Source organism: Haliaeetus leucocephalus, unplaced genomic scaffold, assembly GCF_000737465.1.
Source record: "Haliaeetus leucocephalus isolate CR32 unplaced genomic scaffold, Haliaeetus_leucocephalus-4.0 Scaffold752, whole genome shotgun sequence".
NCBI classification, from domain to species: domain Eukaryota; kingdom Metazoa; phylum Chordata; class Aves; order Accipitriformes; family Accipitridae; genus Haliaeetus; species Haliaeetus leucocephalus.
In genome coordinates, this window is record NW_010973188.1 from 1,805,833 (window position 1) to 1,830,659 (window position 24,827).

The 24,827-nt window shown below is 46.2% G+C and overlaps 2 protein-coding genes across 8 annotated transcripts in view; one reads left to right on the top strand and one right to left on the bottom strand.

The window, feature by feature from the left end:
* The first annotated feature begins 251 nt into the window (after nt 1–251).
* Nucleotides 252–13,710, top strand: CCDC167 (coiled-coil domain containing 167). 4 transcript variants are annotated; one of them, XR_775249.1, is made up of 5 exons: nt 252–304; nt 8,082–8,176; nt 10,597–10,649; nt 12,847–13,034; nt 13,523–13,710. XR_775249.1 is itself a non-coding variant. In XM_010581139.1 (4 exons), the coding sequence occupies exons 1-4, from the start codon at nt 266–268 to the stop codon at nt 12,948–12,950; spliced, it is 291 nt and encodes a 96-aa protein (XP_010579441.1). In that variant the 5' UTR covers nt 252–265; the 3' UTR covers nt 12,951–13,586. The 4 variants fall into 4 exon arrangements, 2 of the variants coding, with proteins under 2 accessions (XP_010579441.1, XP_010579442.1); XR_775248.1 differs by having other exon boundaries at nt 13,459–13,586; XM_010581139.1 differs by having other exon boundaries at nt 12,847–13,586.
* A 494-nt stretch (nt 13,711–14,204) lies between these two features.
* Nucleotides 14,205–24,827, bottom strand: part of CMTR1 (cap methyltransferase 1) — a 46,184-nt gene continuing 35,561 nt past the window's right edge. For all 4 annotated transcript variants that reach the window (XM_010581142.1, XM_010581141.1, XM_010581144.1 and 1 more), the window contains 7 exons: nt 24,436–24,558; nt 23,647–23,738; nt 22,946–23,014; nt 20,841–20,888; nt 20,136–20,248; nt 19,481–19,589; nt 14,205–17,188 (listed from right to left, as the gene is read on the bottom strand). In XM_010581142.1, the coding sequence (XP_010579444.1) occupies nt 17,056–17,188; nt 19,481–19,589; nt 20,136–20,248; nt 20,841–20,888; nt 22,946–23,014; nt 23,647–23,738; nt 24,436–24,558 (687 nt within the window). In that variant the 3' untranslated portion in view covers nt 14,205–17,055. The remainder of the gene's footprint in view (nt 17,189–19,480; nt 19,590–20,135; nt 20,249–20,840; nt 20,889–22,945; nt 23,015–23,646; nt 23,739–24,435; nt 24,559–24,827) is intronic.

Genomic DNA, 24,827 nt, shown 5'->3' on the forward strand with positions numbered 1-24,827 from the left:
GCTGCTGGAACAGGCGCTCTGACTGCCGCGGGCCACCACCTTGCCGTACATCCTCGGCTGTCTTCAAAACGGGCTCAAACTGACACAGCTCCCGCCACCCCCGGGCTGCCTCGCCGAACTGGGCCGGGCAGAAGCGCCCTCACCAAGATGGCGGCCGCCCCACAGCGCAGCCCCTCACAAAGATGGCGGCAGCCGCGCGGACGCTCTGGGGCTATGGAGCAGCGTGGGAGCCTGCGCATGCGCGACTGCTATCCGGCCGGTGACCATGGACAGGAGGCGAGAGGGGCTAAGCGTGGCCCGAGAGGTGAGGGGGGGGGCCGTGGCGACGCGCGGGGTACGGCACGGCTGGGCTTAGCAGAGGCGAGGCGACTGCCGCCCCCCGCCGCGGAAGCAGCGTTTCCCTGGAGAGCGGTGGGTGTCGGAGAGGGCCGGGGCAGCGGGGTCTGCGCTGCGCTGGTGCTGGGCCCGGCCGCCATCTTAATGTGCGATGGCAGCAGAGGTGGCCGAGGCGGGACTGCCTGTGCTGGGCCCTCCCGCGATCGGAAAGCTCGGTGCCCCGTCCTCTGTCCCAGGCCTTTGACCGAGCGATGGCGTTTGGTGCCCTTGCTCCTGCTGAGTCTTTGAACCAATGCAGGGAGAGGCAGTATGTGCGTGTGCCTGTGGAGGGTGCTGCGGCAAGCTCTTGCTCCTGGCTAGCAAATTGTGCACAGCCTGGCCTGTGTGTGCGGTGGAGAGTCAGCAGTGTGCTGGGCACGGGCTGCTGCTTTGAGGAACCCAGCAATAAACGGGCATATGAGGTGCCTGTAAGTCACAGCAAGGAGAAGGGGAAAAGACTGGTTTTTAAGAGTATGCCTTCCTTCTAAAGCTGCCTTTTTATTGTTGTGCTTGGGTGTTTTGTAATTTCCTGAGTGGCAGGAGGTCTGCTGGTAAGCTTTGTTTAAGCTTTGTATTTGTATAAACGAACTGAGGCATGTTAGTTAAGGTCTCTCTGAAGCATACTTCATTCTGGCTCCTGCACTGAACAGTGCTATCTGGACTGACCTGGAGGAGGCAGTGGAGAGCCCATAGTTTAAGTCTGTGGGTTGTGGATAGTTTGGGGACAGCAAAAGCCTGAATCTTCCTGGCTGAAATGGGACAGAATCAATCCAGTGAATCTTGCTGGTCACCTCTCTGTCCTGAAGTCTTTCATATGAGCATATGTACAGCAGACCAAGATAGCCGGGGTGGAAAGGCCAGGGGAAGGTCTTGGGGCTTGTCATATGTGCTTCATCAGCCAGTAAAGGTGAGTGTCCTACTGTGTAATATGAATGGGAGTTTGGTTTATAGTAGTTTTTTGGTCTATTTCATCTAGTTCTGCTTGAAACAGACATTTCTGGACACTCTAACCCAAATATAACCACCAAAGGGGGTCCAGAGGGGAGTGTGCTGGCTGTCCAAGCTTCTCTTCAGTGAGCCTAGCAGTGAGAGTTGAAATAATGAATTTTTGGTGGTGGTTGCTTGAGATGTGACAGACAAGGAGAGTTGAGATGGTAGGGTCCACCGTACCACCCTACCAGAGGGAGGTGGTAAAAAGGGTGAGCCTGTCAGGAACCTGTTGGTCACAGAATAGAAAGGGACTGATTTTAGCTGCCACAGAAAATTCTGGCAAAGTGTTTGGGGACTTGCAGTAGCTTTAGATTTATTTTTTTTTTAGGAGTTGTCACAATAGAACACACTACTTTTGAAAGGATTATAAAACTACTGTTCGTCTGTGTGTTATAGGTGCAAACTTAACCTCTCCGTGCGAAGATACTACTAAAAGATAAAATCCTTCTCCCTTGCAGTGATATGAAAGATACTGAATAGAAGTTAGGAGGAAGAAAACAATATCCCTTTAAGCCAGAGGAAGAGGGGGCTGTGTTTCAGGTGTCAGAATGCATGACAACCAAGATACTGATTTTGTGATTTAAACTTTTATTTGGTTCAGTGTTACCTTCTGAGCTGTTATGATTGTAAAGAAAACTTTCCAAATTAGTCTTACTATGACATGATGCATGGCTAGGTTTGAAAGGCCTCATCTAGGCAGAGTCATGCTTGTTTAACTGAAGTCATGATGCTAAATGAATGCAATTTTCTATATAGACACTTACCAGATTAGCTTGCACTTACAAATTGCAGCTGTAATTGATATGACCTGGTTTAAACTGATACAAATGTGTCTCCATAATGCGGTGGTTTAAACTCAGGCTGCTTCTTTCATATATGTCCTGGTTTCAGCTGGGATGTAGTTAACTGTCTTCCTAGTAGCTGGTACAGTGCTATGTTTTGAGCTCAGTATGTGAAGAATGTTGATAACACTGATGTTTTCAGTTGTTGCTCAGTAGTGTTTAGACTAGAGTCAAGGATTTTTCAGCTTCTCATGCCCAGCCAGGGCACCTGACCCAAACTGGCCAACAGTGTATTCCATACCATGTGACGTCCCGTCTCGTTTAGGAACTGGGAAGTGGGGGGCAGGGAATCGCCGCTCGGGGACCGGCTGGGTGTCGGTCAGCGGGTGGTGAGCAATTGCCCTGCGCATCATTTGTACATTCCAATCCTTTTATTACTACTGTTGTCATTTTATTAGTGTTATCATTATCATTATTAGTTTCTTCTTTTCTGTTCTATTAAAGCGTTCTTATGTCAACCCAGGAGTTTTACTTCTTTTCCTGATTTTGTCCCCCATCCCACTGGATGGGGGGGGAGTGAGTGAGCGGCTGCGTGGTGCTTAGTTGCTGGCTGGGGTTAAACCACGACAATATAGCTCTGTAGTCTTTCAACAGGCAGTCCTATTGATAATGCTGAGCTGCATAGAACTTCCTTGAGGAAACTTGTCAGGAAAATGAAACTAGGAAGACTGGTCTGTTTTGTAGCAAAATAGTGAAAATGGAAGGAGCTTAAGAGAGTGACAAGGATGATCAAAGGTGTGGAAAACTTACATGCAAGAAACAACTAAGCATACCAGGTCCTTTTAAGCTTGAAAACATGACTGCAAGGTGACCTAGTATAGGTCTATATCCTCTGCATGCTGTTTGTAACTTTAAACAAAGAATGAACATTCACTGTCAATATAAAATTAGGGCTATCAAATGAAAGTAGCAGGTGACGAGCTCGGAACAAACAAGAGGGGTTTGTTCTTCCCATAACCTGTGGCTGTGCTGTGAAACTCCTTGCCAGAGGATATTGTAGCCCTTAAAAATATACCTGTGGCTCAGATAACAACTGAAAAAAATTCATGGAAGCAAAAAAGTGGGGCTTTTAAATGCAGAGAGAACACCCTGCACTCAGGCAGTGCCTGAGCTGCAAAATATCAAGTGTGTGTTTGGAGAAAGTGTTGTTATGTATGTTGCTGCTTCTGACAAGGCAGTGGCTGATCAGTGTCTATGCAAGAGCATAATGAATAGGGAAAAGGCCAACATAGTCTTTACTCAGTAAAGCTGTTCTTGCAGGATTTTTCAAAAAGCTGTGGGTGGTGCCATGTGGTCATGTCTGTGTGCTGTCCTGCAAAGCCACTGGTCTGAGCTGAGGCAGGGTGGGCTAACTGGATAGTGTCTGCAAGGCTGAAGGAGGAGATGCAGGTAGGATCCAGACCTTTCTCCTTTACCAACACAGAGGGTTGTTCTGCAGCATTTCTTAGGCTTTGCTGGTGGATTATCCTCTACTGTGTAGTAGCTTGTCTGCTAAATATTTCCAAGCACACTGTGCGCACAGCATCTGTGAAGTGATTTGCCAGCATGCCAAATGATTCCAAGAGTGTGATGAAAATGGAAGTGTGTCCGTGAACTACAAGTTAGCATTTGAATTTTAACAAAACTCGTCTCTGCTGGACTGATTTAAATAATCCAGCCAAATTTGTGGATGCAGGAACCACTAATTCTTCTGTGAAAAGAACGGCTCAAGTGTGCTGGCAGGTGACAAGGCATGAGAAGACTGCTCGGGGAAGGTTTTTTTTCTTTGCCCCCACCTCTTCAGTTGGCTTTGATCTGTTTTATGAGGGTCAGAAGACAAAAACCTCATTACCTAACGCTGTTGGATGTTGACGTATGTGTGATATGGCTCTTTGCCAATATCTTAATTAGGGAATTCATAAAAGCAGAGGGTGGATGCCAGTTCTTGAAAAGCGCTTTTAGCCTTTCTACTGGAAAGAAAGCTTTTATTAATTCATGTATTAAATGTATTAAAAGGGATCCAGCTCAACTCTGTAAGCAAAGCTGCTTCTTTTTCTCTTCTCTCTTTGTCTCTGCCTTTATGTAAGCCATTTCGGGCTCCCTGCCCAAGATGGTCCCAACAAATGAGATTTGTAATAAGCATGTAAGTCTGGATTGAAATCCGTTCCAGGTCCCTCTGGTTTAAAAAGCTCTCTAGACTGCAAGCGAGTATTGCCAGAATTGAACAAAAATGGCTCAATGCCTTGTCGTACCTTGTGGAGCAAGGGAGGCATCCGGCCTTAGATCCCTCTGTGCGTCCAGAGCTGCTGAGCCTTGACTTTCTGGAGTGGCTCTTGAGGAGCAGAAGGGTAGCTCTCTGTGCCCTAAGCTGCTGCCTGGTTGTGAAGCACCTGTTTCACTTGCCCCTTTCAACTGACACTACTTAAAGATGTTGCTTCAAGTGAAGTCATGTGTCCCTGCTGCAGGCCATGTGAACCTGAGGAGTTGTCATGTGAGCTTTCTGCATGCTGCAGTTCAGCTCTGTCCCAGAGAATCTTCTTCATGGCATGGAGAGCGAGAAGGAGCAAGGGTTTGTCTTTGCAACTTATAAGCCACTGTGCTGAGATTGCCACTAAAAAGATAAACCAGTGTGACGCGCAGTGATGGTTCAGCTAAGTGAACCTGGCTCTTTGTTTTTATGTGGGCTTCCAGGAGGCCTAGGTACATACCCCAACTAACCTTCTCATGTATTAGCTAGTAGGAGGGAAAGCTTTCCATCCACAACAAGCTCAGGTGTGCACCTGTTTCTAGGATTGCTCTCCTAGAGAGCTGCTGCAAGGAATTATGCCAAAGCTCAACCAGTTTTCTTGTGCTACAGCTTTACAGGTTACAGACCCCTGGGAGTTTCCTCGGCAGCCCAGAGAGTAATCGGTAATTCCCAGGCATTGCTCTGGTTTCTCCCTGTGCTTATTTTCTATTTCTCTCTTTCCTTTGCCCTACAGTGAAGGTTACTTGAATGGCTGAGCAGCTGAGAGACTCCTAGCTTGCAGGAACAGATCCTAAATCCAAAGTGAGGCAATGGCACTGACATAACAAGACAGTGCTCTGCCCATAGTTTGGGTTGGTGTCTGAGGCTCCTTGTGTAAATGAGCCACCTTCAGGAGGCAGATAATATTGTCCTAATTTATAAGTAGGGGAACTGAGGCACAGTGAATGGATAACATCTGGGAATCCTCACTCTTGTCTTTCCTTACAACCCCTAATGCCCCAGACTAGCTTGAAGAAAAGAAATAGATTCTGGAGGAAAAATATTTTGTCCATTCAGCAATCTGTTCTTCCTTACTTACTTTTTTTTTATTATTATTTTCTGTCTCTTGTGCCCCCAGCTCAGCAAAGCTGATGATGCAGTTCTAGGGCATGTGGTTTATTAGCAAATTATTGCTCTCCGGCAGGGGACTGAAACTTTGGGTTTGATTTAAGAGCAGTAAAACCAGTTGAAACTTTTAAAGTATTATGTGGAATCTGGAGATTTTTAGTCAGCAGAAAGTAAAAGCATTGGCAGAGCTGGTGGAATATCCTCTTGTTATGTCTCATGAAATGATGGAAGTATGGGCAGAGAATGTACTAGTGAGAGCAACTGCAAACTAAGCAGAAGGAGCAGTTCTGGAGGAGAGGATAGGAAGTGCAATGACATGGATAATTTAGTGGTGAGGTTGACAGCTGACTAACCAAAGCTCTCATTAAATTGTGTTATTTAACATGATTTTTAAATGTGTTTCCAGAGGAGGCATGGTGCATTGTAAGAAGTTTACCGGCTACAGAGGAGCCAGGTACCTGCTGAAGTACCTTTTGCTCTGTGTGTATGTGAGGGTTTCCAACAGATAAGGGAGCAGAGACACAGCTATTTGCAGATGGTAGGAACTGGTGAGGGAGATGGTCATTCTTAAATTGGACTGGACGGACACCCCACCTCCACTCTACTGTCCTCTGCCATTAAATTAACTTGCTGATAAGCATGGTCAGAGCTAACTTGGGTGAAGCCCTTGGTTGGCTCTGAAGCAGACTGGAGCAATGCATCTTGCTGACTGAGCTGTAGTGGATGACAGATAGTGATGAGCAGCTGGAATTAACATTCTTAACTGGCACAGCTGGATATGGTGGAGGACAATTAACTTTGCCCTGACCCAATGCATTTTCAGCTAACATGCTTCAAAAATATCTGTGTCCCTATCCTGGCAAACCCAAGCATTGCCAAACACAGAAGCGCTATGCCCTGTGCTCTGGGATCAGGTGATGTGCCTTGGTGCTCCCCTTGGGCTCAGGGCAGGCTATGCAGGCACCTCTGGGAAGCTTGGCATCTCAACAGCCCTGGCAGAGTTGCCTAATAACAAGGGACTTTGAAATTGGTATCTGGTAAGGTGCAAAGATTTGAGCTTTGTTATATGTGGCCCCCTCCCCAGCTCTGCTGTGCTGCTTGCAGTGAGACTATTCAGCTGACTGGCTAAACTCCTTTTCGTGGTCTGCTTTGTTCTTCCCTTTACGTTAAGCCTCTTCTCCCATCCTGCTTGTTTATAATGCTTGCCTGCCTTTCCTGAGCAGAAGGTGTGAGATTGCTAATGAGCTCAGGATGGAGCTCATCCCCCAAAGCAGCAGTAATTAGGGATCACTACCTTTGATTTTGTTTCCCGTATCACTGTTCTTGGGAGTGTTTGTGCTCTGGGCCCCTCTGAGGCTGATGTCCAGGCAGCTGGTGTGTCATTCCACTTCAGTACTTTACATGGGACCGTGCTGCCTCTTAGCTTCTGGTTTGAGAAGGTTCCCACCACAGAGAGGCATGCTGCCAGCCATCTAGCCAGCCTTGGCCTTGCTTGGAGAACCAGACACAGCCAGGAGTGTTGCACTAAGTAGCTAAAAAGAGAGGTCATTGCCACCTCAGGGCACCAAGGACATTTTCTTTCAGGCTAGGATGTTTTGTGCATATTATCTGATTAGTCCCACTGTTTTCCTGCTGGAAGCAAGCCTGAAAGTCAGAGTTTTCCTAAAGATGTCTATGCTCTGGTTGCCAGGCAGAAAAGAGGAATGATTCCCAGGAGAACCATTGTCTGTGGTAGGATTCCCTTCTGGGCAATCAGTTTGCACACAAGTAGATCAACCCTCTTGTACATATCCACAGTTACTCCCCTCCACAGGAGGACACGGAGGGAGGGTGGCCATTAGGAAACCTGACGAGGAGACACAAGGAGAAGACCCCAGTGGTTTTCTGCATGGGAACATGTTGCTGCCAAAACTTGGTACAGGTCAAAGGTGTGGATGTGGTGGTGAACGCTCTCTTGAGCATACTGTGCAGACTGCTGTTGCTGTTGTAGATTTAGCTGAGTAGAAGAGATGGTAGGTATCAGTGTTTCACCTTCGTCCTCTCTTTACCTAACCAGACAGCTTAGGGTGGTTTGTAGTCATGTCCCATGAACTGCATCTGTTCACAGCTCTAAATCAAGACCTTGTCCCTCAGGCTTTGGCCAAGGCCAGTCTCTCTCATTTCATCCTCATTTAATTGCATAAAGATGCCTTAGATCGCATCTTTGCTTGTGGAGCCACATGCAAAGAAACTACAACAGACTGGAACAGGATCAGATCTTAGCAAAAAGGTTCTGGCCAGCCACACAAGCAGGAGTGTTATAGCTGGCTTGGCATTGTCTGGGATTACAATGTCACAGTTGCCTGGGGTATAATACAGCCTGATCTGGGAGGCAATGGACTCTCTGTGCTGTGATGTCTACACAGAGCTAGGGCTGTTTCTCCCTTGAGTTGGGGAGGAAGGAGGTGGAGTGGCTGAGCTGTCACCCTTCCCATCTGAGTGGGGATGGATCCATGTTAACTGGGAGAGGAAATGACAGTGACTGGTGTGGTGTTTTTCAGATTGATGGACTGGAGGAGAAGCTGGCACGTTGCAGACAGAGCATGGAGGAGGTGGATCTTAAACTGCGCAGGGAGAAGCTCAGCCTTGAAGGAAGGTATTGATGACCATCTCCTTCCACAGCTGTGGCTGTGTACTTCAGCTAGCTATCATCCTGCTGTAGTACTGAGCAAGGACTCTTGAAGGAATGGGAATGTGTGGTTCCCCATGACAAAACTCTCTTCCCCCACCTGTGGAGCTTACTTGGGGAACTTGCCAGGGTGAGTAGTTCAGTGATACATGGAGAGAGCTTTATCTTGTCAACAGCCTCATTTGCCAAGCAGTGCCCAAAACGTGCCAGTTCATTTGCAGAGTTGGCTCCTGGCCTGCTAGGGAACAGCTGTGAGTCTGGCAAAGGTTCACTGCAGACTGCTACTCAAGCCTTGCTGAAGCTGCCTGAGTTCAATCAGGGGAGATGTGCAGCAACTACTACTGAGGGCCAAACCAGGCTAGGATGCAACTGCAAAAGAGGCTGAGGGAAATTACTCTTATCTGTGCCTGTGTTGCAAATGTGTCTGGATGTAGGGATGCAGTGACATACTGGCTTTCCTTGGGAAAGGGAAGAGGGACAATTCACCTGAAATCTGTCACTGACATAAAAAAGGCAACTGTAGGCTTCTAGAGCTGGGACTCAAGCAAGGACTTCAACCTGGATTTTGTAGCGGACACAGGCAGAACCTGCTATTTCTCTAGAGTGTGAAGCAAGAGATCCTACATCTCCCAGCTGATTCTCAAATCTTTCTGCTTGAGGACGTTCTTTCAGTCACCAACATCCTACTGCTCTGCTCCTAGCAAAAAAGGCTGGGAAGCTCAATCATAGGTCCTCTTGGTCCTGGTGTCTGCTCTACAGTACTGTCCTACAGAACCCAGTTAGAAATTATCCTAGCAGTGGTGACATCCCCACACCCTGATACTTAGCAGCCTCAGCTTAACTTCTTTGTTCCTCCTTTCCACTCTCTCTCTCTTTCTTCCCCTGCTGCCCTTTACTGGGGTTCTATATCCCCATGCATATTTGGACAGGGTCTTGCGTCCTCCTATCCCTCATCTCTCTAGCTCCTCATCTCAACAGTCCTATTCTAGGCCTAAATTATTCTTATGTTGACTGTCTGTATTCTTTATCTGGTACTTAGGTGGCCAGCAACCAAACCTACAGTTGGGGTAACTTGACGGGATGGAATATATCTGTATGACTTCTCTCTGAAATATAGGGTGTAGAGCAAAGAATAAGGAATAGGGATTCCTGGGGCCTTTTCTGAATTTTACAGTTTGTATGGAGATGGAAACAGAAATTCTGTTGCCCTAATCCAGACCATTTGAAAAACCATGGAGGAAGGTACCATGATCAAAATTACTGATTCAGTGACCAGTACACAAAGGAGAGCTCTGCTTTCCCATTTTGAGTTCAGTTGTCATGGTTTCTTCATGTCTTATTCTCAAAGCCTCTTCTGTTGACTGTATTCACAAGGCAAGTTTCTAAGTAGCAGCTCAGTCATGTTGATAAATCTGTCTTCTCACTTCCTCCTGGCTGCACTCCATATTGCCTTTCCCCAGTTGCCTTTAAGAGCTGTTTCTTCTCCTGCTGCTCTGACATAGCTTGCTTTCTTGCCATCCCCTACTTAACTAGCTGTACACATAGATTTGGATCTCTTTCCTCCTACAGGTTCTTGCTCTGCCCCAAGGGAAACAACAAACTTTGTTACACTTACTGCCTTCTCTGTCTGCTCTGAACCAGGAGATAAATAAACATGCACTAACAAATTATATGCACAGTCTGAAAGGAGTGACCATGTCCTCACTGCCATAATGGAAACGCTGCTGCTTTCAGGCAATTTGTTTTGCTTTTGTATTTTAAACTGTGTATTAATTAATCATCTCATGCAGTGCAAGACAAGGGCTGGGTTGGCCTGACTTACTCTTTATTGTTACTATCCTGAGTCTTCAGTCTAATAACAGGTTGTTTAACTGGTTGTTACTGGGCTTGGATTCAGCTTGTTTCCTTGAGTTGACCAATTTGTGTAAATTGGATACCTCTGACAAAGGGATCCCAGCTTCACTTGGTGAGAAGAATTAGCATTCCAGCACTGAGCCACATGTGCTGGAGGGGCAGCATCCTGCAGAGAGCATGTAGGGGCCCTGCCCCATCCTGTAGCTGTGGGAGAACTTCCTACCCCACCTGGGGGAACAGAGTAGGGCCTCTCACACACAGACCCCCTTCTAGCCTGCTTGCATACACTGACACTGTCCTGAAAGGAGAGATATGAGGCCGTTTGGGGGAAGGAAAAAATAATCTAAAACTGCTGCATCTCTTCTCTTGCACAGCTGGGTGTTTCTAAACTGTCACCTCTCCACAGTACAGGGTGAGGGGCTCATTCTGTAAGCAGATATCCCCGGCAGTGGGACAATCTCTCTTCTCTCATATAAGCAAAGAAATAGGCTGTGTTGTGCCTCACAGGTAATGAACTCCTCTTCTCATTACAGAAAGTCACTGGAGAGAGAGAGAAACTTCCTAATGACCAAAGCGGACAACTATGGTAAGAGCTTCATTAAAAATGGTCCCTCTGGGCTAGATGGGATCAGTGCTGCAGCTTAGCTTCATCTTCAAGCTCCTGCCACCTCTGACTTCTGCGTTTGAATTTAGGTTCAACCAAGGGGAGCTAGACTGAGGGAAACCTAGTCAGCATATTATAATAGGAGTCTAGCCTCCTGCTTGAGCTGTGCTATCATGGGGGGGGGGGGGGCATCAGCTAATGAGAGGGGAAAGATGCCTCTTTCACATACCCCAAATTACCAGTCTTAGATAATCTTAGCCAACAGATTGACTTGAGTGGCTTTTACAAGCCCCTCCTGTTTTTTTTTTTTTTTTTTTCTTTAATAGAGGCTTGCTAAGCAAGCTGGCAAGTGCTGTCTGGAGTGTAGCAAAGTATACCTTCCTTGGGGAAGGTTCTCACTACATCAGTTTCTGGGGCTGTTCAGCACACAAGCACAGGGCTTCACACTGATGTGCTACCTGCAATTCCAGAGAGCCAGGGTCTTTCCTTGCTGCAAGTCCTGCTGTAGACAGTTAAAATGAGAGTCCCTCTGAGCTACCACACCTTTGACAGCAGTTTCATTCCACTAGGGATGCTGCTTTGCCTGTCTCAGGCTCCTGGTGTTGATCAGTGTGTTAACTGTTTAACAGCACTCTGCAGCAGTGCAAGCACCAGAGCTCACACAAGGGAAAGAAGCACAAGTGTTCTTTTAGGCCTGGAGAGTTGAAAGCTGGGGTATGGCCAGCAAATTTGTAATTTTAACTCATTTAAAGGACTGTTTCCAGAAGACTAACAGTTACTTTAAAGAGATCCAGAGCAGTTCCCTAAGGGCCTACCACTAGAGACAGCAGAAGCATAAGACTCTGCACGTCACTGCCACCCTTTTACCAGCAGTCAGCTATTGCTGCTAGCATCAACAGAGCAATCTGACAGGCTGCTCAGACAGCACCAACAGCCTCACCTAATGGTGATGGCTGCTTCTCCTCTAACAGAACAGACAGTGCATGTGCACACAGTCTTTTTAGATCACTGCTGTGGTCTCTGATTAAATCTCTGCTTATTCCAGCTGACACTTGAGGCCATGAACTGCAGTTTCTGACAATGGCATTGCTTTCATCAGTTTAAGCTGGCACTGCTGTGCTTGGGGTTATGTGACCTCTTGCCCCTACCACCTCCTCTGTAGCCTTGCAGATTCAAGCAGTTTGCTCTGTGGTTGCATGAGAATGCTTGTACTATGTGAAGAATGGGGGCAGAAAGAACAGCTAAAAGCCTCTTTTGATACCAGCAGCAGTTTGGAAACCTGCAGCACCAGGGCATTCCTGCTGGAGGCTGCTAGTGCAAACTAGGGGCAGTAACCTGCGCAGTCACTGCAGCTGAATTCAGCAGCAAGAGCAGTCTGGCTCTGGAGACAGTCTGCACCCAACTTTGCCCTGCAGAATAACTATTGCTGTTTGGCCATGCAATGTGTAATGCTGTAGGCCTTGCTTCTTACCATCCAGCAAAGTCCTGTGGAACAACTAGCAAGAATGGGGTTCTCATCTTTAGTAAAGCAAATGGAACAGATATGGACATACGTAGGACTCCGTAATTTTGGTAGCCACTTCCTCCTCTCTGCATCCATGTTTCTTCTTTTGAAAACCAGGGCCAGAGAAAGTGACCTGTCTCTAAAAAGCTGCAGACTCCAACAGAATGACTGTCCAGGCTCAGACCTGTTCCACACTCATCCTTCTGCAGCACAAGGAAACACAGATTCTGCCAACATTCAAAGGTGGCCACAGTTGTATTTAAGTAAATCTAAGCACTAGCAAAAGGTATCGGGCTGTTATGTCTAGAAGATAGTAGAAATAGCTCTCTAACCTCTGTCATCTTCATTCTCTTAGGGAACAAGCAATTATTCTAATGACCCATTCTGTCCTTAGTAAGGTCCTAGAACAAGGTCATTTGCAAACAGGAACTGGTCTGGCACTGAAGTATTTCCAAGCACAGCTACTGAGATTGACAGGATGAGAGTTAGCAAATGAAAGGGTTCCTGCTAGTTTACTTCCTGTTCAGCACATCTTATAATTGGCAGCTTTGCATACTGATCCCAAAAGATTTGCTCGTGGCCAAGGTAGCATTGTGCTTTTAAGACAGTTTTGAAAGGAGATGTAGCTTCAAGACAAAAGAACATTCACAGGCAAGGCTTTTGTTTGTTTCCCAGAGAAAGAACTGAGCGTGCTTCGTAAGGAAAACCGCAAGAATGCTGCCCTTGCTGTGGCCATGGGGTTGCTGATTGCTCTTATTTACACCTGCTGGACAATGTGATTGCACTCAAGAATTCTCCCTGCTGACCAAATGACTCTCCTGCAAGGAGCTCTTCTGCCTCTCACCACTGTGCCTCCCCCAAGGGTGAGGATCAGCATTTCAAATTGCTGTTCTTGTTTATCCTTTCCAAGCCTCATTGTAGGGAAGCTTTTTCTCTGAGAATTGAGGGGGACAGAAGACAAACTGGAAACAACAGCACACTTGCAATTGGAAATAGGGTCAAGCAGAGCTTAAGGTGCTGTCTTACCCAATATGCAGTCAAGACCATCCAGCCAATATGCAGGAAGGCAATACATTCTCCCTTTTGAAGAGGACCTCTATGGTTGCAGACAAGTGCTCTCTGCCTAGCCCAGTCAGAATACAGGCCACCACCTTGGTTCCTGTGACTCAGCCATAAGCTGAAAGGACACCAAGCTCTTTGAATCAAAGGGTATTGTGACCTAAAGACTCCATGTGTTCCCAGAGATGAGCTAAACAAAGATGCTTACTCCTCCACACTGACTTACAGGACCAAAGGAATCCTACCTCCACAAAAACAGATAAGAGGTAGGTATCTCTTTTTCTGCAAGCAGGTACCATCCAACTTGAGATCTGAGTGCTTGGGCTTTGAGAAGATCTACCTACCCCTCCAGTGCATCAGAGCTTGGTAGCTATTTTGTGCCTCTGAGAATCAACACTTGCAAAAGAGAATTTACTATCGACTCCCAGGGATGGAGGTGCCTCTGCAAGGCTTTAAATAAAATAATTTGACCTTGTAACTTCCTGGTTTTCTTTTTTTCCTGTTTTGTAACATGTTTCTCAGCCACTACTTTATTCTCATCCTACCATGTCCCTGCTGGTACACATTGCACCACAGTAAGCCTAGACTGCGTTAGGCACTTAACATACTTGGTCAGCGAGGTCTCAGCAGTGGGTTATTGGTCTGTTGTGGCCTGGAAATCTACCTGAGTGTTTGTTTCCTTTGAGTGAAAAAGCAGCCTAGGATGCTGCAGAGGAGTGCTGGAGACTGTCTCCTGTAGTCCCTGCTCATTCTGTGCAGTGACATACACTAGGTAGCCCTCAGTGTGCTCTAACTTGCCAGGAAAACCTTTAAAAGAGGACTGCCTTGAAAATTTAACTGTGTAAGGTTATTTCTCTGTCTCCACACTAAGACACACTACAGGCCAGCATTTTGTGGGAAGCAAAGTAAACAAACACTGTTGTGAACTAAAGAGGCTGTATTGGTAATAGAGACAATGAAAGCAGAGAAGTCAACACAAAATGATACACAGCCTAGTAACAATACATTGTGCAATTAATGTACATAAACATTCCCTTCAGCAAGACCTTCCTCACCCCCCCTTCCCAACATACTCCCTGTTTACCCTGCAGCAGGGAAGCAAGTAGCATGATGGCTCATGCTTGCCTTCTTGAAGGGGGATTCAGAATCAAGGTTCAGTGCATCAAAAATAAAATTAAAAATAAAAGCAAATTAAAATCAGGAGCTGGAGGCAACTGGGTAAACAGAAAGTATCTGTTTATAAAAGCTAGCCTGCAGGCTAACCAGGTCTTTTTGCACCCTCAGAGGCCTACACTCACCCTAGCATACTTCCTAGTCACCCTTCTGTCTGCCAGCCTGCAGGAGACCAAAGCTCTGACTGGAGGACACAGCAAAGGTGCCTGGCAGAGCCTGGCAAAGGGAGCAGCATGCTTTGCTGGCATTGGAACAGCTTCAAGGCAGTCCAAAGAAGCACTGGAACTCAAATTACTGGTTGATTTAAAAAGCCAGCTGCACACAAGCCTGGAAACCACACAGTTGGGAGGTTCTTTATTGCCTACTGGGAGAGATTCCTCCTCATCCCTCATGGAAGTGCCTTTGCCAAAATAAAACTGCCAGTGACAGGCCTCTCGTTCTTTGCAGGGGGGAAGGACCACCATTTCTTTCATACATGTTTTACTGATGTTTGAGAGCAGAAGGAGCCTACAGGTCACCAAGAGGATGCATTAACAGCATGCAGTTCTTCAACTGCTTTGGTAGACCTAACTCTGTCTGGGGACTAATAATCACCAATATGGAAAAAACAGCTTTGACCCACTTTACTTTTGGTCAGAGCTTGAGAAGAAATAGAATAGCTCCCCTGCACAATATTCAGGACTATGTACTTGTAAGCTAACCTCCCATCCGCTCCCAAGCCTTTTCTTTCCCAGTTTCCATTGACCAACAGACCATGCCAACTTCTGTGCTGCTCCTTTAGCCAGGGGCGTGGTTCTGCAGTGATCAAGCCTGCATATAATTTTCTCTGGTTCAAGGAGTTGCAGCTGCTAAGTTAATTTGTACCAAACTGTAAAGAATTAATACATGGGTATGTGGAGACAATTTGCTTGTGAAGACGTGGAAGTGCTCCAAGCTCAGAGAGCACAGCCTACTTGTAGGATGACATTGAACTGCGTGCTGAGAATGAGCACAAAACCTACACATGATGCTGGGCCTTAGAGGGTGGAGGGTGGGACTTCTACAACATGTCATCCTTGTTCTGGCTTCTTCAGGTGGGGTGCAGGGCACCCATGCACCTACAAGTGAAAACTTCCATGTCTTGCTACATAAAGTTTGTTCAAATCATACATACAGGCATGAAGAGAAAGAAACAATCTAAACAACTGCTATAGATTCTAGGAGAACTATAGCTTTCTTTAAGGCACAGTTCAGACAACCCCTAAATCAGTTTCCTCCCTATTGCCAATCTGTGTTTAAAAACAAGCCGAGAACAACAAAAATAGTTTAAAAAAAAGGGCAATTTTGCTGCTTGGCCAAAAGCAGTCAACTGTGTGTTATCTTCTGATTTATGTGGAAGACCTGGCAAAAGTGCCATGGAAACCAGAAGTGTAAGGTAAAACATGCAACAGAAGACAACTTTGAGCCCAGCACAGAAGTGCATGGAGAAATCTGTTGACACACAAATACCATGCTGAGAGTTTCACAGCTCTGTGCCTTCACCCCAGATGCAGTTCCAGGGCCAAATGAGACAGAGGGTTTCAAAGCCCACTCTGACATTTAAAAAGGAAAATCTGGTAACCTTTCCAGTGGGCACAGTCAGGGGACAGGATTTCTTCTGATTAACCAACGTGGTCAAAGTCAAGATCTCTTTTCACCAAAGCCCTGGGTTTTTTAATGAAGTCAGATGTTCCCATCATTTCCTCCAAAGACCTCCAGCATCCCAACCTTCCTGTGCCTTCCCTCCCACATCCGTGTTCCACCCTGAAGATTTGGGTAATAGTGTTGAGTACCAAGAATCAAAGCACCTTGGTCTCAGAAGTACTGTGAGGCGTAGACACGTTCACAAGTTAACCCGAGGCTGTTGGGTCAGGATCAGTCACTGACCTAGAGAGGGGAAATCCTTGTCAGCAGCCAGCTTCTAAGGGTCTGAGAAATACCTGGCACTAAGCACATCATATCTGTGCCAGGAACTCTACTCATCACCTGTGTTGGCCTTTGTCCAACAGGATACCACCACATAGGAATTGCCAGTGGCCAGCCAAGTGCCTTGATAAGCAGAAGTGTTGGAGACACCAACAAGAATACATACTTGTGTCCCAAAGCTAGCATTCCCCAATGAGTTAACGCCCTCCACTGGGTAGTGTAGGCCTTTGAGAAGGCCAAGGAGATAGCTGCCAGAACGATGCAGGGCTGCTTCAATGTGCTGTTGCCCAGCTTTGCCACCAAGACACCTCCGCTCCTTCCCGCAGTGCCAGGGAAGCACAAGCCTGGAAAGTTCTGGCACGCAGAGCTCCACAAACCTCGCTGAATGTTTGAACAGGAGCAAAGAAAGCTGCCAGCCCCTTGGCCTCATGCATGCAGTAGGTCAGGACAAAAGGGCATTAGGCCTTGGCTCCAGGAGTCACCATGGGTACTCCGGCAGCAGGCACTACCTGGGCCGTGCTCTTATATACACTGCCACGGTACAGCATCATCCTGTGCCTTCTGCATACCACCTCCTGGTTCAACCACCTCCAGGAAATCAGTTCTGGAGAAGACCAGGATAGAAGTTGTGGAGCCTCCCCAGTCTCATCAGTCCCTGAAGAATCCAAGCTGGGCTCAGCACCCCCTGCACCCCTCAAGACAGCAGGGTTAGGGGTAGTGCGCTTGGATGAAAGACAGGACGTCCTCCTTTGATAGCTTCTCTGGATCTTGCCTTTTCTGAGAGTCGTGCACTTTGACACCTTCCCCCCACTCCCAGAAGAGGCGGCTGTAATGGCAGATGCTGTGGGCAGAGAGGAGAGCAAGATTAGTTTGGCAAGAGAAGGGAAGGAAAACACTGTCATCCTAGCCACAAAGAGCACTACAGAGACAGCTGCCCTTGCAATGGGAGTCACACAGAGATATTCTATCTAAGCGATGTCTTAGAAAAAGACCAGTGCATTCATTCATGTTACAAACTCTACAGCCCTTAAGGTACAGAAACTTGCAAGCCTAAGAGATTTCCATGGAAACAAACTTGTTGATTCTAGCTTCACTCAACATTCAGTTCAGCTGGAAGGAGACAGGTTATTAGGGAAAAACTTACCTCCCTCCAAGTTTTTGAGAGGATGAAACTCATTTCAAGGCAATGGAAAGGCCTTAATGAAGAATTTAGAAAGTCTGCCAGCAGCAGCATGCAGCAATCTAATCACTCACCACAAACCTACTAGAATCAGTAACAGCTGTCCTATGGAGCTTTGCAAACGAACAGCACTTCACACTGTAGAAAAGCGGCTAGGATCATCCCCTCTTTCCCCTCATGTGAAATAACTGAGCTCCATTTGGCTGCTGAGAGTTCTGGTCCTACAATGCCATCTCTCACTCCATCCATCAAGCACAGCCCTCCCTCACTGCATCAACATAGTCCAAGCCATAATGAAAACAGAGCTGCTAATTACTGCAGACACAGCAGCCTTTAGTTTTCTACAATTACCTCACACTTAATATTCATAGCTTATTTAGTGCTACTGTTCTAACAAAGCAGTACTAGCACAGCGACAAGAGCACATGTCAATGGCTAATTATAGACATTAGTACTCACTAACCACAACACATCCCTTCTGGAGTCCCACACAAGTGCTCCTTCCACCTCCTCAGCCATTCATGCAGGTTCATGCTGTCCTACTTCAGAGTACATAAGCAGAACTAACCCCATCCTGACACATGGAGGGAAAAAGCATCGTATGCCTCTGCTTTTTAAGCCCATTCTTCCATTTAGCTGGTTAAGGAAAACTTAAGGATTCTTAAGAGCATTGCTGTAAGGTAGGTAAGGAGATTCAAAGTGAGAAAATCAGGAGCCCTATTTCATACCAAGCTCTCACTCAAGAGGCACAGTCCTGGGTAGTGATGGCAGACGGCATCTCTTGAGACTGCCTGTCGTGGTTTAACCCCAGCCAGCAACTAAGCACCACGCAGCTGCTCACTCACTCCCCCCCCATCCAGTGGGATGGGGGACAAAATCAGGAAAAGAAGTAAAACTCCTGGGTTGACATAAGAACGCTTTAATAGAACAGAAAAGAAGAAACTAATAATGATAACACTAATAAAATGACAACAGTAGTAATAAAAGGATTGGAATGTACAAATGATGCGCAGGGCAATTGCTCACCACCCGCCGACCGACACCCAGCCAGTCCCCGAGCGGCAAATCCCTGCCCCCCACTTCCCAGTTCCTAAACATGGTATGGAATACGCTGTTGGCCAGTTTGGGTCAGGTGCCCTGGCTGGGCATGAGAAGCTGAAAAATCCTTGACTCTAGTCTAAACACTACTGAGCAACAACTGAAAACATCAGTGTTATCAACATTCTTCACATACTGAACTCAAAACATAGCACTGTACCAGCTACTAGGAAGACAGTTAACTCTATCCCAGCTGAAACCAGGACACTGCCTGAAGGCAGGGTGTACAGTACATCTCTACATATGAGCCCTGAGGTGTCACACAGACTGAGGATATGCTGTACTTAAGACATGGCCTTAGCGAAGTACTTAACAGATACAGATGGGGTTCAACAGCCACAGTGTTAATGACAATCCACTCCATCCTTTCCCAAAGAGCTGCTACTTTTCTCTCTCACTCTCTCCTTAAACAGCTCCCAGCTACCGACAGCTTATTCCAGGGCCTGGGCTAAATGAACTAGGATTTGTTTTTAAATTAGCAACTTCCAACCAAGCATCTTAAAATACAGAGATGCAGCAAATTGCAGTTGCTGGGCTCAGTTTCCATTTCCCTGTGTGCAGGGAGGTGCAGTAACTTGTACTCTGCTGCAGACAGGGCAACAAAGTTGAATGATGTGTGTCATTCATAGCAATTAATTGCAAAATCCACTAATCCAGATCAGCAGTTTCCTGAAAGTCTGAGAAGGTCCCAGCTTCTGCAGCACACCCTGCTGGCGACCAAGCTGCGCTTGCACTGATAACGACTGCAAGAACATAGCACTGCACACTTGGAACTCCCTTCCAAACACCCAGACACACACACATAAACTTGCACACAGCTATCCTTCCATAGCCTCAGCTCTGGCTTGTACTCACTGAAAGGGTGCGATGGATTCAGAAGGGAGGTCGTATGTCGCTTTCTTCGTCATTTTGTTGAAGAAGAATTTCCTCTTGGAGTTTTTGCTGTATGCCATTGTCCAGGGATCTTGCAGAAGAGTCACAGGGATCAGACAGAAAACGGAAAGGGGAAAAAAAGCACAGTATAAATACACATATAGTGCAAGCAGGGAGGAGGCATCTATAAGAATAATTGTGATCCTTCTCTTACTCCTTTTTCCTTCCCTCCCCCAAGACGACCTGCTTCCCAAGCTGTTCTCTATTCACTGAGAAAACTCCCTTCTCCCTGCATTTAAAAGTTGACATTCCAAATAGGGTATTTCCATGTACTATGGAAAGTATCTTCTTGATGAAAAATTACAATCTCATTAAAAAAGAAAGCCCTCAGTCATGTAAATAAATGGAATTACCCACATAATAGCTAATCAACCCACAACAGGAAAACCTATCATATAAATACCCTAAATCTTATCCAAATCCAAGCTACCCTCATTACATGCAAACAGTTAGTCTTCAGCCACTGGAATACTCCCATCATTTTTTATCAAATTACACCAGAAACAAGCCTGGTCAATACTTTTTACTTGAAGATACAAAGAAAAGTTAAACAAGAGCAGGGACTCTATCTTCCTACCATTCACAGTCCGTACGATGTAGAGTCCTGTGGGCACAAAGTGCCGGTCATCTCGGCCAGTGTAGGATAGCCGGGGTATTCCCCCTGAACTCTTGATGATTTTCATCTCTAATCTAAATGTTGAGAGAAGACAGTGATAGAGATTCCCCGTTTCTTCCTTTACCACTCTCTTGGCACACCATGTGCCACCTGCACACCCTCTTCAGAGTGTCACAGTGAAAACTGACAGCACCACACATGACAGGATAAAATCATCACATCCTGGAGAATTCAGTCTCTTGCCTCCCGCACATGGCTAGAGAAACCAGCCAGAGCTGTCTAGAATCAGGTAGCAAATCAAGTGTTGCAATGAAGGATCTGTGATGATCTACCACACTTAATCCAAATGGGGTTCCCATTTCAAGTATGAACTCTTCATCTTTCAAGCCACTGAGAAGCCACTGACACTTCTGCACACAAATTCAAGACTGTTGCTACTCCTACTGTTGTAAAGTGAATTGGCCACATCTACAGAATTAGAACTCAGTAGGATGATGCTCTGAGTCTGCAGCATCTCAGAAACAACAGCCACCAGCTGCACAAGCTCTAGCAGCTCTTTCTCCAGGACTCCTCAAGCATAGATCAGCACATCCCTCCCATACCTGTGTGTTGGTAGCTGATAACCTCAATGGGCCCTGAAGTCTCTCATTTGTGCCAGTCACTTACCTCACAAATATCTTCTCCATTTCCTCCAATCTGTACACTTCCTTCACTCTGGGGGGAAAAGACAAAAATGTAATTAAAAAAAAAAAAAAAAAAATTTGAAGTGCCCTCTTTTCTGTCCCAGCTACAGCAAGCAGCCAAACAGTTCATTTTGTACAGCATGAGGTGGTCAGGCTTGACTGAGGTTCACCACCCTTCTCCTCAGTCTTATGCTCTAGTGCCTTATTTCTACTGGCTTGAGAAAACCCGACACCTGCATGCTCATGGCTGGGTTGCTGTAAGCAGCATACAAGCATCCTCCCTGCTAAGGAAGCTGTGCATTTTTACCTCAGGCTGAGTATACAGAAGAGGAAGAACAATGAAAGTCGGGTACTTTTGTTTTCCCAGGAGATAAATTCACCAAGGTCAGCCCCAGGCAGGTTCTGGCCTCAGCATGCTGGCCTCAAAACTGCCTGATCTTCACCATTATTAACCTCAGCGACGCCACAAACTCATTAGTTACCCTGGGGTAAAAAGAGCTTTTTTCCTTTTTTTTTTTTTTTAAAATCAGTAAAGATGATTTGAAGTCATCATTCTTATCATTATGTCAAACTGCTTTTGTTTTTCTTGTTCCGAGACACAGAAAGAGAATTGGAAAGTTTCAAAAGCACTGCCTCTGATCTGACACCCCAGCCACCCATTTCCAACACACTGCCACAAGCATCAGGCTTCAAAGAGCACAGTTTGAACACCTTTTCACAGGAGCAAAGGACCCGCTTGTTGTGGTTTAGCCCCAGCCAGCAACTAAGCACAACGCAGCTGCTGACTCACTCCCCCCTCCACCCAGTGGGATGGGGGAGAAAATCGGGAAAAGAAGTAAAACTCCTGGGTTGAGATAAGAACGGTTTAATAGAACAGAAAAGAAGAAACTAATAATGATAACGATAACACTAATAAAATGACAACAGTAGTAATAAAAGGATTGGAATATACAAATTATGCACAGTGCAATTGCTCACCACCGGCCAATCGACACCCAGTTAGTCCCCAAGCGGTGATCCCCCCCCGCCTCCACTCTCCCCAGTTTCTATACTGGGCATGACGTCACATGGTATGGAATTCCCCATTGGCCAGTTTGGGTCAGCTGCCCTGGCTGTGTCCTGTGCCAACTTCTTGTGCCCCTCCAGCTTTCTCACTGGCTGGGCATGAGAAGCTGAAAAATCCTTGACTTTAGACTAAACATTACTTAGCAACAACTGAAAACATCAGCATTACCAACATTCTTCAGCATACTGAACTCAAAACATAGCACTGTACCAGCTACTAGGAAGACAATTAACTCTATCCCAGCTGAAACCAGGACACTGCTCTATAACCCATTTCTACAGCTCTCCTTCAGCCCTTCCCAATATTTTGAGCTCCTCCAGTTACTGCAACTACCTGTTTGTCTTGAGTTTAATTGAGATACCACTCATTATCTTTCATTAAGCCACCAAGGAGAACATCTTCTTTTCCTTCCTCTGGCTTCTCTCACAATATCATACCACTTCCAGCTTCTGAAACAGAAGCTGTTTTGTTCACAATACCTATCTGATACCCAGCACAATGATGCTCTTATGCTCCACTGTAGCAGATTGAATGAAATGGAACATCAGGAGGCAACCAAAGCTGAAGCCACTTGTCAGGAACTTTCTTGGGATTGTAACTAAAGCCTTCTCCTCAGGTTAACTATTTGGAGACTGTAAATGCTGGTCAGCACTTCATTTATCTACTAACAGTCAGCATCTCTGTACTGCTGCTGACTCTTCAGGGCAGACAAGGATGTAGAAGTCTTTGCAATGATTAAGGTAACTGGGTATTAGACCTACTATAGCATATATTTGAAATCAGCATCAGCCAATCCACCTATGATGAAAACATGACTGATATGTGAAAGAAGGGCACAACTTCTCCACTATCAACCTTCCTCTTAGATATTTAAAGGGCTTTTAGCCTCTTTCCATTGAACATAACAGAACTGTGAATTTCAGCTTGAAATTTAACTCTTCTTTCAGCTCCTTATATTCATCACACACACACACACACTGAAACCAAAGCACGCCAGGCTGAGGGAAGGAGTTGTCACTCACCGGATAGGGTTCATATCTGGCCGGCTAGGTTTAGAAACAGCTTTGACAAACTTCTCCGCCAGCTGAATCCTGAATGAAAATGGAAGGAGAATCCAGCAATTTAGCGAGATCTTTGGCAGAGCAGGTAGGTAACAGTTTCAGCAGAATAACTGATTAGACACTTCAGTACATGCAGACTGCCTCCACCGCTAGCCAAATGTGTACTAAGCAAGACTTTTTTCACCCTGCCCTCCCAGTTCAGTGCCCAGTGATACTGGCTATTACCCATTAGGAACAGGTCACCACAGCTTCCTCTACAAGCCCATATGCTGCTAAACATATTGATGTATCAGCAGGAAAGTAGGACTAGTAGAGACTTCATGTTCCTGAGGAAGGAAACAGAGGGGCTCGTTCCTTCTCCCTCAGCCAGTTACCAGCTATGCTCATTCATGTTCCCAGGATGCTCAGTTTACCCAGACTGTGCCTGGCTCACCCCAGACTAAGAAAGGAGCTAGACCTGCCCTCATAGACAGAGAAGGTACAGTTGGAAAAGACTACAGGCACTTCACTTCAGAGCAGGTTCATTCACAGTTCATCTTTATAGCAGTTTCAGCTGAATGCACTTGTCTCCCTGTGCTCAGCATTCTGCTTTTAGCATGAATGCTGCTTCCCAGTCACTCCTACTCACGTACAAGAAAGAAGCTTCTCCAGATCCTACATACCTCTGGTTGAAATGCTGCTTTCGAACATCATTGCCATTGAGCACCAAGACATCAAGGATGTGGATGGCACTGATTTTTCGCTGGGCTTTCCCCTAGGGAAGGTAATACAGAGACTTACTATTCAGACTGTTGCTATTTCAGCTGTAATTTATAGCCCGTTTTTTGCCAGGACATCATCCTCTTCTAGCAAGAAAGCACCTTTCCAGATATTAGAAGCACACAAGTTCCCTGTTGCCCATTGTACAGTAACGTGCCATCCTCCAAGAACTGGTGTATCTTAACTACACAGTTCTGTTTCAGGGGAGGGAGAGAGGGCAGGACCACAGCTGCCATCACCAGCTCTCTGTGCCATATCAGGAACCACAGCACAGGCTCAATGCACTGCAGCATCATCATCTGAGGTACCAGAGGACAGGGAAACTCCCAGGCAGCAATACCTTACACTGTGACTATACCATGAGAATCTTTTCCCCAAGGCCTACAATCACTACTGAGCAGTTATGTACCCAAAGAGCCACAGAACATATTAAGTCATGTTGTCAATGTCATCTGCTGCTGCACGTAGGACAACAGCAGCATGTCAACTCCAAAGTGTTTTCAAAATAATGTTAAAAGCACATATCTCCAGCACTGGAGAGAAAGAAGGAACTTAATCCAAAATAGTTTCTCGGAAGATCACATACAAAAAAACTTGCACCTGGCACAGACGGAACACTTATTCTGCAGAGAACAGGTGAAACTTCTCATTATATTTGCAGCCACTTGGTAAGGGAAAGAATAGCCTCCTACCTCTCCTTTCAGTTCATGAACAATCTCCACAGAGAGAAGGGTATCTCGTGGCAGCTCAGTTTTCAAATCCAGCTTTGTCCAGCGATCTGACTGGCGACCATCCCAGGTGTAGATCTGTGATTTCTGTGTGTAGAAGGCAGAGTCAGATTCAGCCAAAGCTTCACGAGGGCAGGGGTGGAGGAGAGACCTCTGACTAACTGTAGAGCAGCCCTCAGAGAGTCTTTTTGTCCTAGGCTGTCACAGGCAGTTTCTTTGTCAGTAGTTTTAAGGAAGAACCTTAATCTCTACAGCAAAGGAACAAACACACTGATTCTAATCTGCCAGTGACTTTTCATACCCACACAAAGAACCAGAAATAGAACACCTTTAAGAGGACCGTGAAGATAATTAGA